The sequence below is a fragment of the Phyllobates terribilis genome, unplaced genomic scaffold, assembly GCF_046119375.1.
Source record: "Phyllobates terribilis strain yellow unplaced genomic scaffold, ASM4611937v1 Scaffold_3__8_contigs__length_932513732, whole genome shotgun sequence".
NCBI lineage: Eukaryota > Metazoa > Chordata > Amphibia > Anura > Dendrobatidae > Phyllobates > Phyllobates terribilis.
Window position 1 is genome coordinate 313,458,965 of NW_027362763.1, and position 16,010 is coordinate 313,474,974.

Consider the following 16,010-nt stretch of genomic DNA (forward strand, 5'->3'; position numbering starts at 1 on the left):
TCAATGGGCTGGAAAGAGGTGGCTGGTATATTAAGAGTAAACCACTATCCTGGAATGTAACTACTGCACACTCTTAATCAGGGTCTGGGCAAGCCACTAGTGGCCGAGCTCCATGGAAACCAGCTATACACTATGAAAGAAAAAAGCTCTCATTGAAGGAGAATGACAGCACATTGAAAAAGCAAGTCAGTTGCAAACTTGCTTATTTTCATGGTAACTAACATTGAACTACAAAACCGTCCATATCTTCGCACATGTAATTGCTGGTCATCTAAGGACCTAATCCTCTCTTCCACACTTGTACGTTCATCACCAAATCGCTTCCAAGACTTATCTCGAATATCCCCCATCTTCCGGAATTCTGTGTCCCAACACGTTTGATTGTCCACCACATTCGGAGTTTTGAGACGGAACTTAAAAACACATCTCTTCAAGTAAGCTTACAGCCTACAATGACCCCGCCCGTTAGCACTTCATCACCACCAGAGCTGCTGCAACCACCCAGCCCACTGTGTCCTTCCCGCAAGGGCAGGGCCCTCCCCCCCTGTACCAATCTGTCATTGTTAGTTTGCTCATTGTAATCTATACTCGTATTTTGTATGTAACCCCTCATCACATGCACAGCACCATAGAATAAATGGTGCTCTAAAAATAAAAACTAATAATAACAGCTGATTAAAGGGGTTGTCCGGTACAAACCAATAAGTCCCCCCCCGTGCGCTTCGGGAATTCGCCGGGTTCAGACCCGGGAACCCAGGGTATGTATGCGTTATACTTACCCCCTGCAGAAAATAGAAAAAAAAAAAAAAAAAAAACATACGGTCTCAGATTGTGTCAAAACAAAAAAAAAGATAATTTAAAAAGAGAATGCAAAATGGTGGAATTGTATAAAACAACACCAAAGCAGCAGCAGGTGGTGGTTTTATCAGGAAAGGAACGCCTTTCATTATTTTATGCAATTCATGGAAAAGCACTTCAAGTGGCTACTAAAAGCACTAGAGGAGTAATGTGAGGATGCAGCTGAGCAGGCACTGCACGCACTTACCCTTGTATCTGTTATAAAGCTGCTCTAACTTCTTTCTGTCCAATGCTCCTTTTACACTTTCTCGGATATAAAGTTCGGGGTTCTGAAAAAAGTTGTCTGTGGCCACATCTAACTTCCAGTCATTCTGTGACAGGCAACTCACTGCAGTCTTTTCACTAGATTGTGTGAAGATCATAAACTGACGAACTTTATCTTTCTGCGAGGATTTCAACTTGTTCTGTGGACAACAAGAAAATTGGGAAATAAATAACCAACTGTGATCAGAGAATGAAGAATAAATGTAATTATCTCTCAGCCCAAAATAGGAGGTCAAGTAAAGACAAGAACTCTACAAACAACAGAGCAATATGGAATTGCTGGTACCCTCTGCTCATTTCCAACATTTCCACAACTAAATCTACACGTTATATGTAGTTTATCAAAATCCGCACCGCAAGTCAATTTGCAGACGTTAAATTTCCATAACGCGTAGGTGACATTTTTCATATATCATTTATTTTGCTGGTCCTGTACTACGCTGTGGATCTTACTGCACACAGATATTTGCCCTGTGTGCACTTACCTTAGGGTTATATTCATGTGCAAATACCGCTGCAAAATCCACTGATATAACTAGGGCAGCGCAATTTTACCTAAACATAAATCTACATTTTTTTTCTTCAACTTGAGGATTTTTTATTTCAATATCGATTACTCTGCTTTTTGGTTTAAAAAGAATGTCCTATAGCATTGCAATTCCTTAATATATACTTATTCTTAGCCTTGTAAGTGACAATCCTGATAATAATTACATATTAAAGGAATACAAAAAGCAAGGAATGCTAGAAAATAAAGAAACACTAGTACTCACCTGTTAAATCCTCTGCCTGTTCCAGTTCCACCGGTCTTTCTATTGTCCTGCATTGATAAGATGTCATACCGGAGCAATGGTGCAAGACAAGTGAAATACCAGCGGAGACCACTGGGGCGGCAGGAGAGCTAACGGGAGATTACAAGTATTTTACAACATCCCCTGCTCTCTGCTATTTTTTTTTAGTCTTGGACAAGTCTGGTAGGGAATTGCTGTACATGCATATTAGTTATGTAAAAGAATGAGACCCTATAACCACCATCAACAGAAAGTGTGTGTGTGTGTGTGTATGTGTCATAAAATAAATAACTAAATTATATATTTAGATAGATAGATAGATACATACAGTACAGACCAAAAGTTTGGACACACCTCATTTCAAAATTTTTCTGTATTTTCATGACTATGAAAATTGTACATTCACACTGAAGGCATCAAAACTATGAATTAACAAATGTGGAATTATATACTTAACAAATAAGTGTGAAACAACTGAAAATATGTCTTATATTCTTGGTTCTTCAAAGTAGCCACCTTTTGCTTTGATGACTGCTTTGCACACTCTTGGCATTCTCTTGATGAGCTTCAAGAGGTAGTCACTGGAAATGGTTTTCACTTCACAGGCTGTGCTATGGCTATTTGACCAAGAAGGAGAGTGATGGGGTGCTACGCCAGATGACTTGGCCTCCACAGTCACCTGACCTGAACCCAATCGAGATGGTTTGGGGTGAGCTGGACCGCAGAGTGAAGGCAAAAGGGCCAACAAGTGCTAAGCATCTCTGGGAACTCCTTCAAGATTGTCGGAAGACCACTCGTTTTTCTTTGCTTAGCTGCTTTTTTCTTGCCATAATACTAATTCTAACAGTCTATTCAGTAGGACTATCAGCTGTGTATCCACCTGACTTCTGCACAACACAACTGATGGTCCCAACCCCATTTATAAGGCAAAAAATCCCACTTATTAAACCTGACAGGGCACACCTGTGAAGTGAAAACCATTTCCGGTGACTACCTCTTGAAGCTCATCAAGAGAATGCCCAGAGTGTGCAAAGCAGTCATCAAAGCAAAGGTGGCTACTTTGAAGAACCTAGAATATAAGACATATTTTCAGTTGTTTCACACTTTTTTGTTAAGTATATAATTCCACATGTGTTAATTCATAGTTTTGATGCCTTCAGTGTGAATGTACATTTTCAAAGTCATGAAAATACAGAAAAATCTTTCAATGAGAAGGTGTGTCCAAACTTTTGGTCTGTACTGTATAATACACATATATACATACACACACGGGCTGTGGTATATGAATTAAATCATTACTTATCACACTATTATATCACCCCAAAATAGTCATGTATAACACAAATTACATTATACAGCGCAGAGCCCCATAGTCATGTATAGTATAACACGGCTAAGATATCGCTTAGCCCCACAACAATCTGCTACATAGGCGTGTTGTACATGACTGCGGGGCTGTGCGATATCGCGTTATACTGCACACGACTGTGCGATATCGCGTTATACTGCACATGACTGTGGGGCTCTGCCCTATATAATGATGCAAGTTGTGTTATACCTATTTTGGGATGATATAACAGCAGTGTAATAAATAATGATGGACTTTACATAACATTCGGCCCTGCAGCAATCATGTATTCTATAGCACCACTTCTATAAGTTCTGCAGTTAATTATGAGCTGTGTTATAACTGAGTGATGGTTATAAGCAGGCTGTGCACGTGTCCTTCTCTCGCAGACATACAGGTAGCTTTCTACTTCACAATGAAGCATACCTATCATGTTCTATCAGATGAGACCAGGGCCCATGTGGCGGAGCTGCCGGATTCATCAGGGGCATCACACTGTAAAACGCCATACAGGACTAAACCAGCAAAAATAACACCGCACACCAGCCCAGTGGAGATGACTGCAGGACAAGTACAATTTCCAGCTGCATGGCCTCACTTCCATCACTGCGGCGCCACAGGCGTCTCTTCTCCATTATTAGCACCTGCCTCTGGGGCAGGGTTACATTGAATTTTCAATTTTAACCAAAATCAATATTGTGGGCAACTGAAATGGTGAATTCATTCAATAAATCACCCAGCTGTAGGTAACACATGTGCCACGCATTGAACCTCTGTACACTGCAGTGGGTGAGATCGGTTTTAAAATCCGCAGAAAAAAAAGATGTGCTGTGGTTTTATCAATGTGCTCCATGTGTCAATTACTAAGAGAAAACCTCCACAGTGTGTGAAATAAGCTAGTCTGACCCCTCGCCTTAGACTTCATACTGCTCAGCACCTTCCTGCATGTCTCTGCAGCCACCCAGAAAAGCGCAATGTGCCCTCCAGTCTTTAAAGAGCTGAGAGTGCGGTGCAGCAAGGCGTATAATGATCGGTAAAACTCTGACCCCAGATATACTCTGCCTACCCAGGTTTACTATGGCACCAATAGCCATCATTGAGCAAGTCACTGGCAGGTCAACAAACTTTGCATAAATCAATAGCACAAGCGAATGTAAGAAACTTTGAAAAACATCTTTGCAAAATATGCTTCTTATTCTTCACTTATAAGCCACTTCACCCTCTGCCTCCTGAACTCATCATTTATGGGAGAAATAGCTCAAATCCATCTTGGTCAAAGCAAGACAGACTGTGGACTCACTGGGGAATTAGACTACAGCTGCCCACTGGTGTCTGCGGAGAGTGGAGTGGGGAGCGGAGAGAGGCACAGACACACAAAGACCCCTGCAGCCACTTTATAGTAAGCGTTAATCTCACCACAGAGCTGGATTCACATCCACACAGTTCAGTACTGTTATATGATGTCTTCTATGCTGATGCTTTTTTTCTGAACATGTGCTACATAGAGTCAGGAGAGCAGGAATCACTATTTCTATGTGCTTTGTATGGATAAACAAAAAATAGCAGCTCGTCTTCACCCACCAGCTCAGAGGCAACTGAAAATTAGAGATAGAGACTGCACAGGGGAAATGTGGTGATAAATGCAGGATATAACTCATATAATGGGCAGAAGGGAGGGCTATTCCATATCTACAGACATTACAGCTTATTCTGAAAAGTTACCTGGAATGACTTATACTTTAAACAGCCCACACAGGTATTAAAGGATATACACACACACACACAGGTGACCCCCGATGCCCGGCATTACAGTATATATACACACACACACACACACACACGTGACCCCCGATGCCCGGCATTACAGTATATATATACACACACACACACACACACACACACGTGACCCCCGATGCCCGGCATTACAGTATATACACACACACACACACACACACGTGAACCCCGATGCCCGGCATTACAGTATATATACACTGGTTATCACAGATGCCCGGCATTACAGTATATATACACTGGTTATCACAGATGCCCGGCATTACAGTATATATACACAGGTGATCACAGATGCCTGGCATTACAGTATATATACAGGTGATCACAGATGCCCGGCATTACAGTATATATACAGGTGATCACAGATGCCTGGCATTACAGTATACACACACAGGTGATCACAGATGCCCGGCATTACAGTATATATACACAGGTGATCACAGATGCCCGGCATTAGAGTATATATACAGGTGATCACAGATGCCCGGCATTACAGTATATATACACACACACACGTGACCCCCGATGCCTGGCATTACAGTATACACACACACACAGGTGACCCCCGATGCCCGGCATTACAGTATATACACACACAGGTGACCCCCGATGCCCGGCATTACAGTATATACACACACACACACACACACAGGTGACCCCCGATGCCCGGCATTACAGTATATACACACACACACACACACACACACACACAGGTGACCCCCGATGCCCGGCATTACAGTATATACACACACACAGGTGACCCCCGATGCCCGGCATTACAGTATATACACACACACAGGTGACCCCCGATGCCCGGCATTACAGTATATACACACACACACGTGACCCCCAATGCCCGGCATTACAGTATATACACACACACACATACAGGTGACCCCCGATGCCCGGCATTACAGTATATACACACACACATACAGGTGACCCCCGATGCCCGGCATTACAGTATATATACACACACACATACAGGTGACCACCGATGCCCGGCATTACAGTATATACACACACACATACAGGTGACCCCCGATGCCCGGCATTACAGTATATATACACACACACAGGTGACCACCGATGCCCGGCATTACAGTATATACACACACACACAGGTGACCCCCGATGCCCGGCATTACAGTATACACACACACACACACGTGACCCCCAATGCCCGGCATTACAGTATATACACACACACACACACACACACAGGTGACCCCCGATGCCCGGCATTACAGTATATATACACACACACACACAGGTGACCCCCGATGCCCGGCATTACAGTATATATATATACACACACACACACACACACAGGTGACCCCCGATGCCCGGGGCGGAGGGAGGGTGCAGGGCAGTGCCAGTCATGGTGCCCCCACTACACGGTATCACCATAGGGACAGCCGGTAGCGACAGGTGACCACAGCCGCCATATATCCTGCCGGGGAGTAGAAGTGATGCCACTCATGTACCCAGCCTGAGGCAGTTATGTGCCAGCATGGCCGTGGGCAGGGGTCTCCCATCTGCCATGCTCCGGGTGCACAGCTACATACTCCATAAGGCCTGGAGTCACCTACGTGGTCTCCACACACAGCACATTACCCAGTATAGTCTATGGGGCTGTTCACATGGCCGCTTTTTTTGTGGATTGTGCCTCAGAAAAAACAAACAAGTGTATAGAAATCACAGGCAGCAGTCGGGGGCTCCGTGTACAGTCCATGGTTACAGCCTCATTCAGACGGTCCGTTATTCCCACGTACTAGGAAGCAGACGGATTATTTTGATCTGAGTGCTCCGAGGGTCAGCTGTTCTCATATATGGGGTGGGGGGGTTCCTCCACCTTCTCCTGTCTACTCTGACCCATAGACTTGCATTGTTGATATTGATCTGGACCTGTGAGTGGCCCCACAGAGTAAGGCCGTGTTCACATGTCCAGTAACGATGCGTTAGACGGGATCCAGCAGAAACCTGTTAGGGAAAACGTTGTGCTGACAACTTCCTAGTCCGTTATTCACTCACTGATCTCTGCCGGATCCTTTTTCTTTAACATTGGAGCCAATGGGCAACGGATCCGTTAATGCGGCATCTGTTGTCTATTTCTAACGGATCCAGCAAAAAATCTGCAGATGGCTCTCGTACATAAATAACGCATGTCTGAACGCAGCCTAACATTGTAATGGGGAGAAGCTATGCACTTTTTTTTTTTCTGAAGTAAACACGAAAATCGATGAGGTTTGGCCACATTCACAAACCGCATTTTCGCTTTGATTGCTGCCATTGTATTTAAAAAAAACCTGACCTCACACAGACCGCACTCGGAGCAGTGATATTTAATAGGGCGGTTTGGATTGCCTTTTTCTTCTATACAGACCGAGTGTCAGTAATTGCATATATGTCAGACGACACCTAATTAAGTGTATGGGTGCGCAAAACAACTTGGACCGATGCGACTCTGCCGGAGAGCAGCCGATCTTTACAGATCAGCACTTATTATCAGGAAACTGTTTGGTCAATTTTAGAACTGCTGATGTATAAAAGCGGATGACAATACCGATGAAAAATTACACCCACCGCACCCACAGTATATGCCAAGCGCTGTTGTGCCATTCAGTAGCACCACAGGTGACCACCGATGCCCGGCATTACAGTATATATATACACACACACATACAGGTGACCCCCGATGCCCGGCATTACAGTATATATACACACACACACACATACAGGTGACCCCCGATGCCCGGCATTACAGTATATATACACACACACACACACACACACACATACAGGTGACCCCCGATGCCCGGCATTACAGTATATATACACACACACACACACACACACAGGTGACCCCCGATGCCCGGCATTACAGTATATACACACACACACACACACACACACACAGGTGACCCCCGATGCCCGGCATTACAGTATATACACACACACACACACAGGTGACCCCCGATGCCCGGCATTACAGTATATACACACACACACACACAGGTGACCCCCGATGCCCGGCATTACAGTATATACACACACACACACACAGGTGACCCCCGATGCCCGGCATTACAGTATATACACACACACACACACAGGTGACCCCCGATGCCCGGCATTACAGTATATACACACACACACACAGGTGACCCCCGATGCCCGGCATTACAGTATATACACACACACACACACAGGTGACCCCCGATGCCCGGCATTACAGTATATACACACACACACAGGTGACCCCCGATGCCCAGCATTACAGTATATACACACACACACACACGTGACCCCCAATGCCCGGCATTACAGTATACACACACACGTGACCCCCAATGCCCGGCATTACAGTATATATACACACACACACACAGGTGACCCCCGATGCCCGGCATTACAGTATATACACACACACACACACACACACAGGTGACCACCGATGCCCGGCATTACAGTATATACACACACACACACAGGTGACCCCCGATGCCCGGCATTACAGTATATACACACACACACACACACACACAGGTGACCCCCGATGCCCGGCATTACAGTATATACACACACACACACACACACACACACACACACAGGTGACCCCCGATGCCCGGCATTACAGTATATATATATACACACACACACACACACACACACAGGTGACCCCCGATGCCCGGCATTACAGTATATACACACACACACACAGGTGACCCCCGATGCCCGGCATTACAGTATATACACACACACACACAGGTGACCCCCGATGCCCGGCATTACAGTATATACACACACACACACAGGTGACCCCCGATGCCCGGCATTACAGTATATACACACACACACACAGGTGACCCCCGATGCCCGGCATTACAGTATATACACACACACACAGGTGACCCCCGATGCCCGGCATTACAGTATATACACACACACACACACACAGGTGACCCCCGATGCCCGGCATTACAGCATATACACACACACACACACAGGTGACCCCCGATGCCCGGCATTACAGTATATACACACACACACACACAGGTGACCCCCGATGCCCGGCATTTCAGTATATACACACACACACACACAGGTGACCCCCGATGCCCGGCATTACAGTATATACACACACACACACACAGGTGACCCCCGATGCCCGGCATTACAGTATATACACACACACACACACACACAGGTGACCCCCGATGCCCGGCATTACAGTATATACACACACACACAGGTGACCCCCGATGCCCGGCATTACAGTATATACACACACACACACACACACACAGGTGACCCCCGATGCCCGGCATTACAGTATATACACACACACACACACACAGGTGACCCCCGATGCCCGGCATTACAGTATATATACACACACACACACACACACACAGGTGACCCCCGATGCCCGGCATTACAGTATATACACACACACACACACACAGGTGACCCCCGATGCCCGGCATTACAGTATATACACACACACAGGTGACCCCCGATGCCCGGCATTACAGTATATACACACACACACACACAGGTGACCCCCGATGCCTGGCATTACAGTATATACACACACACACACACAGGTGACCCCCGATGCCTGGCATTACAGTATATACACACACACACACACACAGGTGACCCCCGATGCCCGGCATTACAGTATATACACACACACACACGTGACCCCCAATGCCCGGCATTACAGTATATACACACACACACACACAGGTGACCCCAGATGCCCGGCATTACAGTATATACACACAGGTGATCACAGATGCCCGACATTACAGTATATACACACAGGTGATCACAGATGCCCGACATTACAGTATATACACAAAGGTGATCACAGATGCCCGACATTACAGTATATACACACAGGTGATCACAGATGCCCGGCATTACAGTATATACACACAGGTGATCACAGATGCCCGGCATTACAGTATACACACACAGGTGATCACAGATGCCCGGCATTACAGTATATATACAGGTGATCACAGATGCCTGGCATTACAGTATACACACACAGGTGATCACAGATGCCCGGCATTACAGTATATACACACAGGTGATCACAGATGCCCGGCATTACAGTATATACACACAGGTGATCACAGATGCCCGGCATTACAGTATATATACAGGTGATCACAGATGCCCGGCATTACAGTATATATACACAGGTGATCACAGATGCCCGGCATTACAGTATATATACAGGTGATCACAGATGCCCGGCATTACAGTATATATACAGGTTATCACAGATGCCCGGCATTGCAGTATATATACACAGGTTATCACAGATGCCCGGCATTACAGTATATATACAGGTGATCACAGATGCCCGGCATTACAGTATATACACAAGTTATCACAGATGCCCGGCATTACAGTATATATACAGGTGATCACAGATGCCCGGCATTACAGTATATATACAGGTGATCACAGATGCCCGGCATTACAGTATATATACAGGTGATCACAGATGCCCGGCATTACAGTATATATACAGGTGATCACAGATGCCCGGCATTACAGTATGTACACACAGGTGATCACAGATGCCCGGCATTACAGTATATATACACAGGTGATCACAGATGCCCGGCATTAGAGTATATATATACAGGTGATCACAGATGCCCGGCATTACAGTATATATACAGGTGATCACAGATGCCCGGCACAATCCAAACCTGCCAGACTGGTCCTGACATATTAATGAACTAGAACAGGAAACTAGTTAATCGTTGTACATTCCAGCATACCTGACTACAATAATTGGTCATACAGGAGGATAATGCGCCTGATGCCATACGACAACAATATCTCACTTTACTACAGCTCTCCAGCTCCCCGATAAATGTTACCCTTGTCCTAGAGCAGGGGGCAGTGTGATAGTCTAGAAATGGGAAAGCTGCTACTCCACTACTACATTCAGCAGACCAAGAGGTGAAAAAGGATTATAAATTAATGTTAGTTACGGTGTTTTATTCTCAGTCAGAAGAGGGGAATAAACCGCTCCTAGATGCCTCTGAGGACAAAATGATCAGACATGATGAACTCCAACATGCCCAACACTTCTCTCTGCCAGCATCTGCTATCAGGGGAGAATACGCACTCCAACGTACACAGACGGCCGGTCCTGCCGGAATCAGTGGTCCATGTATGACCACCCTTTTGGGTATACATGGATGCTCCGTTTACACAGGCCAATTTCAGGCCTTACCGCCGATTGACTATATATAAGTTGTCCGGCGATCGTTTACCGGCTTGTTTATACAGACTAACTAGCAATAATAGGGGCAGAAGAATCGCTAATTAGGACTGTAATGTTCGCTGACAATGTCACGTTATCATCAGCACGTGTCCCGTTTACATGAGACGATGACAGCGATTGATTTTGCCGGCATAAACAATACGATTGTCCAACGAACAAGCGTTTCGCTCGTTTATCGGGTGATTGCTGACATGTTTGCATGGATGGGCAATCGGGAACAAGCAATACTATGGACGTCTAAATGCACCATGGCTATTTCCACAGTTCACAAAAAAATTACGGTAACTAGTTCTAGACCAGGCCATTCTCCATCATCCCTGACCAGGGACATTTTTTGGGATTTTTTCAGGGCTCTAAGGTTTGTTTTTGTTTAAATATTCAAATTGTGTGTATACAGCGATCAGGAAGGCAGATGAGCCGATGAACCATCTCTGCCTTCTCTACGGGGATTCCAGCTGTGTCTGATAGCGGCTCCATGCTCCTACACAATCCCCATGCAGCTGCTAACTATGCAATGACGTGTTAGAACCTCACTGAAAAGTAATATGTGACTGCCGGGACGTTTTAAGTCTATGGGCGGTCCTGAAGCGGATAAATTGCAAAAATAAGCGTGCTAACAAATTTAGTTAAATACTTACATAGACATTAAGGGTTCCATTTAATAGATTTTGAGAAAACATAAGTTTGGTACAAGCTTAGGTTTTCGTTTTTACTCGGCATTGCTTTTCCCAATGCACACAATAATATAATACAGTTGGATGTCAGCTCTTGGACACAAAGTCACGTATACTTTTTCAATTTTCTTTTTTGGCTCAACCCAGTATTGTGCAGGTAGCTATATTCAATACTTTTAAAGAATTGATATAAATGGAAACTTGTCAGACACACACAGATATATGTAATTGCCCCAAGGAGACATAACCGATCGTATACCTGTCTCTATATAACCTATAGTTCAGACATACGAGCCAAACCTGATACGGGCCAAGCTTTCAGATTGGGCAGTGCCAAGTTTGGAGAATTAGGAGCCACCTAACAGAAGTGACACTTTTTTTTACCACCAGGCATTTTTCTAAACCTGAAATGGAATAAAACACTTAAGACTGAACATATGATAAACTGGCTTTACAACAGAAATTACCCTAATAGGAAGAGTGTATAAAGCAATTTTTGAGGACTAGCTCCAAAAAACTCTGTCTGCACATACCCCGAGAGGTCCCTTGTTCACAATGGACAAATCATAGTGTGCAATCACACCAGCAGCAATCATTAGTTGGACTGATTGTCCATCATGTTGGGAATTCATCTCATCAGTGAAACATCTGCACATCTCACTCTAAGGCCACGTTCCCACTATCAGTATTTGGTCAGTATTTTTTCTCAGGAGTGGGAGCCAAAACCAGGTGAGGAACAATCAGAGAAAAGGTATAATAGAAACAAGTCACCAATTCTGCATTTATCACCCACTCCTGGTTTTGGCTCCCACTCCTGAGAAAAAATACTGAGCAAATACAGATAGTGTGGCCGTGGCCGAAACAGGGAAAACAGATCCATACAAGTCCACTTACACATCTGTTTTTTCACCGGTTATGTACCATATCAGAGAAAAACTCATTGCATGTCTCATTCTTGTTTATTTGTTCCCGTGTATTATATGGTTTTCACTGATCTGGGTTTTTTTTTTTTTAGCCTTCGCAAAAATCGGACACGATCGTGTGAAAGCAGCCTAAGACCTCATTCAGATATCCGTTCTTCATGAATAGAACACGTCCCCATTATAATCTATGGGACTGTTCTCATGTCTGCTTCTTTGTGGACCGTGTCGCCGCAAAAAAAAAATATCAAGTACATATGTCTGTTTTTAATCATATTCTCGGATCAAAATTACCTACACAAGTCTACAGGCCCATGAAAAATCCTGGACAGCACAGGGACGGCATGAGAGTACAATCCGTGTGTTGTCCATGCCTAACGCTACAATGAGTAGAAGCTTTAAAGTGTATTTATTATGCATACGATAAAACCACTGATGAAAGCAAAAAGTGACCCGGAGCAAACGCTGATGAAAATCTGATCCAAACAAATTTTTTCTGTACGAGGCCTTACTTGTGCACAATGTTTAGCATTGCGTAGCCTGAGCCATCATTGTGCACTAGTCTAAAAGGCCAACAGACTGCCTGCGACCATCGCATCTTCCACTATGTACAGAGCCGTAGACCGCCTGTGGCCATCGCATCTTCCACTATGTACAGAGCCGTAGACCGCCTGTGGCCATCGCATCTTCCACTATGTACAGAGCCGTAGACCGCCTGTGGCCATCGCATCTTCCACTATGTACAGAGCCGTAGACCGCCGGTAGCCATCGCTTCTTATACTATGTACAGAGCCATAGACCGCCGGTAGCCATCGCTTCTTATACTATGTACAGAGCCATAGACCGCCGGTAGCCATCGCTTCTTATACTATGTACAGAGCCGTAGAACGCCTGTGGCCATCACATCTTATACTATGTACAGAGCCATAGACCGCCGGTAGCCATTGCATCTTATACTATGTACAGAGCCATAGACCGCCGGTAGCCATCGCTTCTTATACTATGTACAGAGCAGTATACCGCCTGCGGCCATCACATCTTACACTATGTACAGAGCCGTTTAAGGGGTCGGTATCTGCAGAACTGGTGCTGACTTTGGAGCATGTGAAATAAATATGGGTAGGGGATTCTTTCCACATCACATGAGCACATTTTAGGGCTTTCAGCAGATCTTATCTACAAGGTGCCATACATGAAACATTTCTCATCATGGATTTTATTCATTGTTGTGTAATGGGTTAAACCTGAACACCAGTACGTGTTGGTTATTGCGCTCTAGGGTGCGTTCAGTCTTTTTACTGTTTTTTGAACAAAAGATGGCTGTGTGCACGACGTCTTATAAACCCAGATGAACCCCACAAGATTTTCAAGCAGAAGATGCTTCTGGAAACGCGAGTTTTTTCCCTGAAGTGTCTTTTGTGTCGTTTTTTGGGGTGTTGTTTTTTGGCTGCTCTTCGTGGCGTCTTTATTACTGCCGTAGTCAGTCTGTTTTTTCTATTTTCACTCAATTACATAATAAAGAAACCAGCAGTTTTTTTTAAAACAATAAGTATGAAAAAAAAAGCTCAATAAACCTCCCAGCCATCCTCGTGCGTCTTTTAAGCTTTTCTATTGACTTAACTCCGATGTTTTTTTTATTGAGTTTTTTAGGAGAATTTTTAGTTTCAGTTCAAAAAACTCGGCAAGAAAAAAATAAAAACAGAGTGAACACACCCTAAGCGCCTGTTCACATTGCACAGACCAGCCAGAAACAAACCGGCCATGGATGACACTTTACGCTGCCGCCACAGATTGGCATTTTGATTCAATGGGGCTAGTCCGCCATACTGTGCATGTTACAATCTGTGCGGATATTTCCCGGGGCCGGTGACTGGTACAAATCCTCCAGGCTCACGTATCGCTGGCAGAATCTGCGTGGTGTGAACACGGACCTGTGTCTCCAGCAGGGGATGGATCTGATATGGATCCGCCATAGATTCCTATACACTCTCCCCTGTACCCAGATGCCAGGACGGGGCTGCTTCCTTACATGCAGATCTATGGCACAGGATATATGTAGTCACATTGTGCCCAGGAAATGCTGGCAGACAAGCCCCACAGCTGCCACCTCTCCCTGGTAACACTGTGCCCATACACCAGCGCTGATGCCCAGGGCTGCAGGTGAGGGGCACTGTGGGCACCCAGCTTTCCCAGGATCAGACACAGGTGGGGGTAATGACAGGAGAGTGCAGGCACCAGGCCATGCCGGACAATACGCCGGCTCCAGCAGACCCAGGTCAGCACAGAACATGGACTAGGCCCGGCCGCCCCCTCTCCGTTACCGCTCCTGCCCGGCAGTGTCAGTCTCCGGCCGGCAGCTGTGCCTGTGCCGCCGCCGTACAGTGCAGGCCGGGCTCTCACTCACCATGTTGGTGCTCGGCCTCCCGGTGAGTGTGAGTGGTGCTCTCCGCTCTCACGGGCTCTCTGCGATCTCGCTCATGCGCAATGGTGCTGCGGCCTGCGGCACGTACGGAGGGATGAGGCCGGCACGGGAGGACAGTGCGCCGGGGACACAGCCGGAGAGGCCGCGGGGAGACTGTGCGACACAGGGGGCGGAGGGAGGGTGCAGGGCAGTGCCAGTCATGGTGCCCGCACTACACGGTATCACCATAGGGACAGCCGGTAGCGACAGGTGACCACAGCCGCCATATATCCTGCCGGGGAGTAGAAGTGATGCCACTCATGTACCCAGCCTGAGGCAGTTATGTGCCAGCATGGCCGTGGGCAGGGGTCTCCCATCTGCCATGCTCCGGGTGCACAGCTACATACTCCATAAGGCCTGGAGTCACCTACGTGGTCTCCACACACAGCACATTACCCAGTATAGTCTATGGGGCTGTTCACATGGCCGCTTTTTTTGTGGATTGTGCCCCAGAAAAAACAAACAAGTGTATAGAAATCACAGGCAGCAGTCGGGGGCTCCGTGTACAGTCCATGGTTACAGCCTCATTCAGACGGTCCGTTATTCCCACGTACTAGGAAGCAGACGGATTATTTTGATCT

The 16,010-nt window shown here is 45.9% G+C and overlaps 1 protein-coding gene across 1 annotated transcript in view; it reads right to left on the bottom strand.

Annotated features, from left to right (window-relative positions):
* Window positions 1-15,584, bottom strand: part of DCUN1D1 (defective in cullin neddylation 1 domain containing 1) — a 31,766-nt gene extending 16,182 nt beyond the window's left edge. The window contains exons 1-2 of the mRNA XM_073674981.1: window positions 15,373-15,584; window positions 1,046-1,262 (exon numbers count right to left, since the gene is read on the bottom strand). Coding sequence (XP_073531082.1) covers window positions 1,046-1,262; window positions 15,373-15,375 — 220 coding nt within the window. The 5' untranslated portion in view covers window positions 15,376-15,584. The remainder of the gene's footprint in view (window positions 1-1,045; window positions 1,263-15,372) is intronic.
* Window positions 15,585-16,010: the final 426 nt, after the last annotated feature.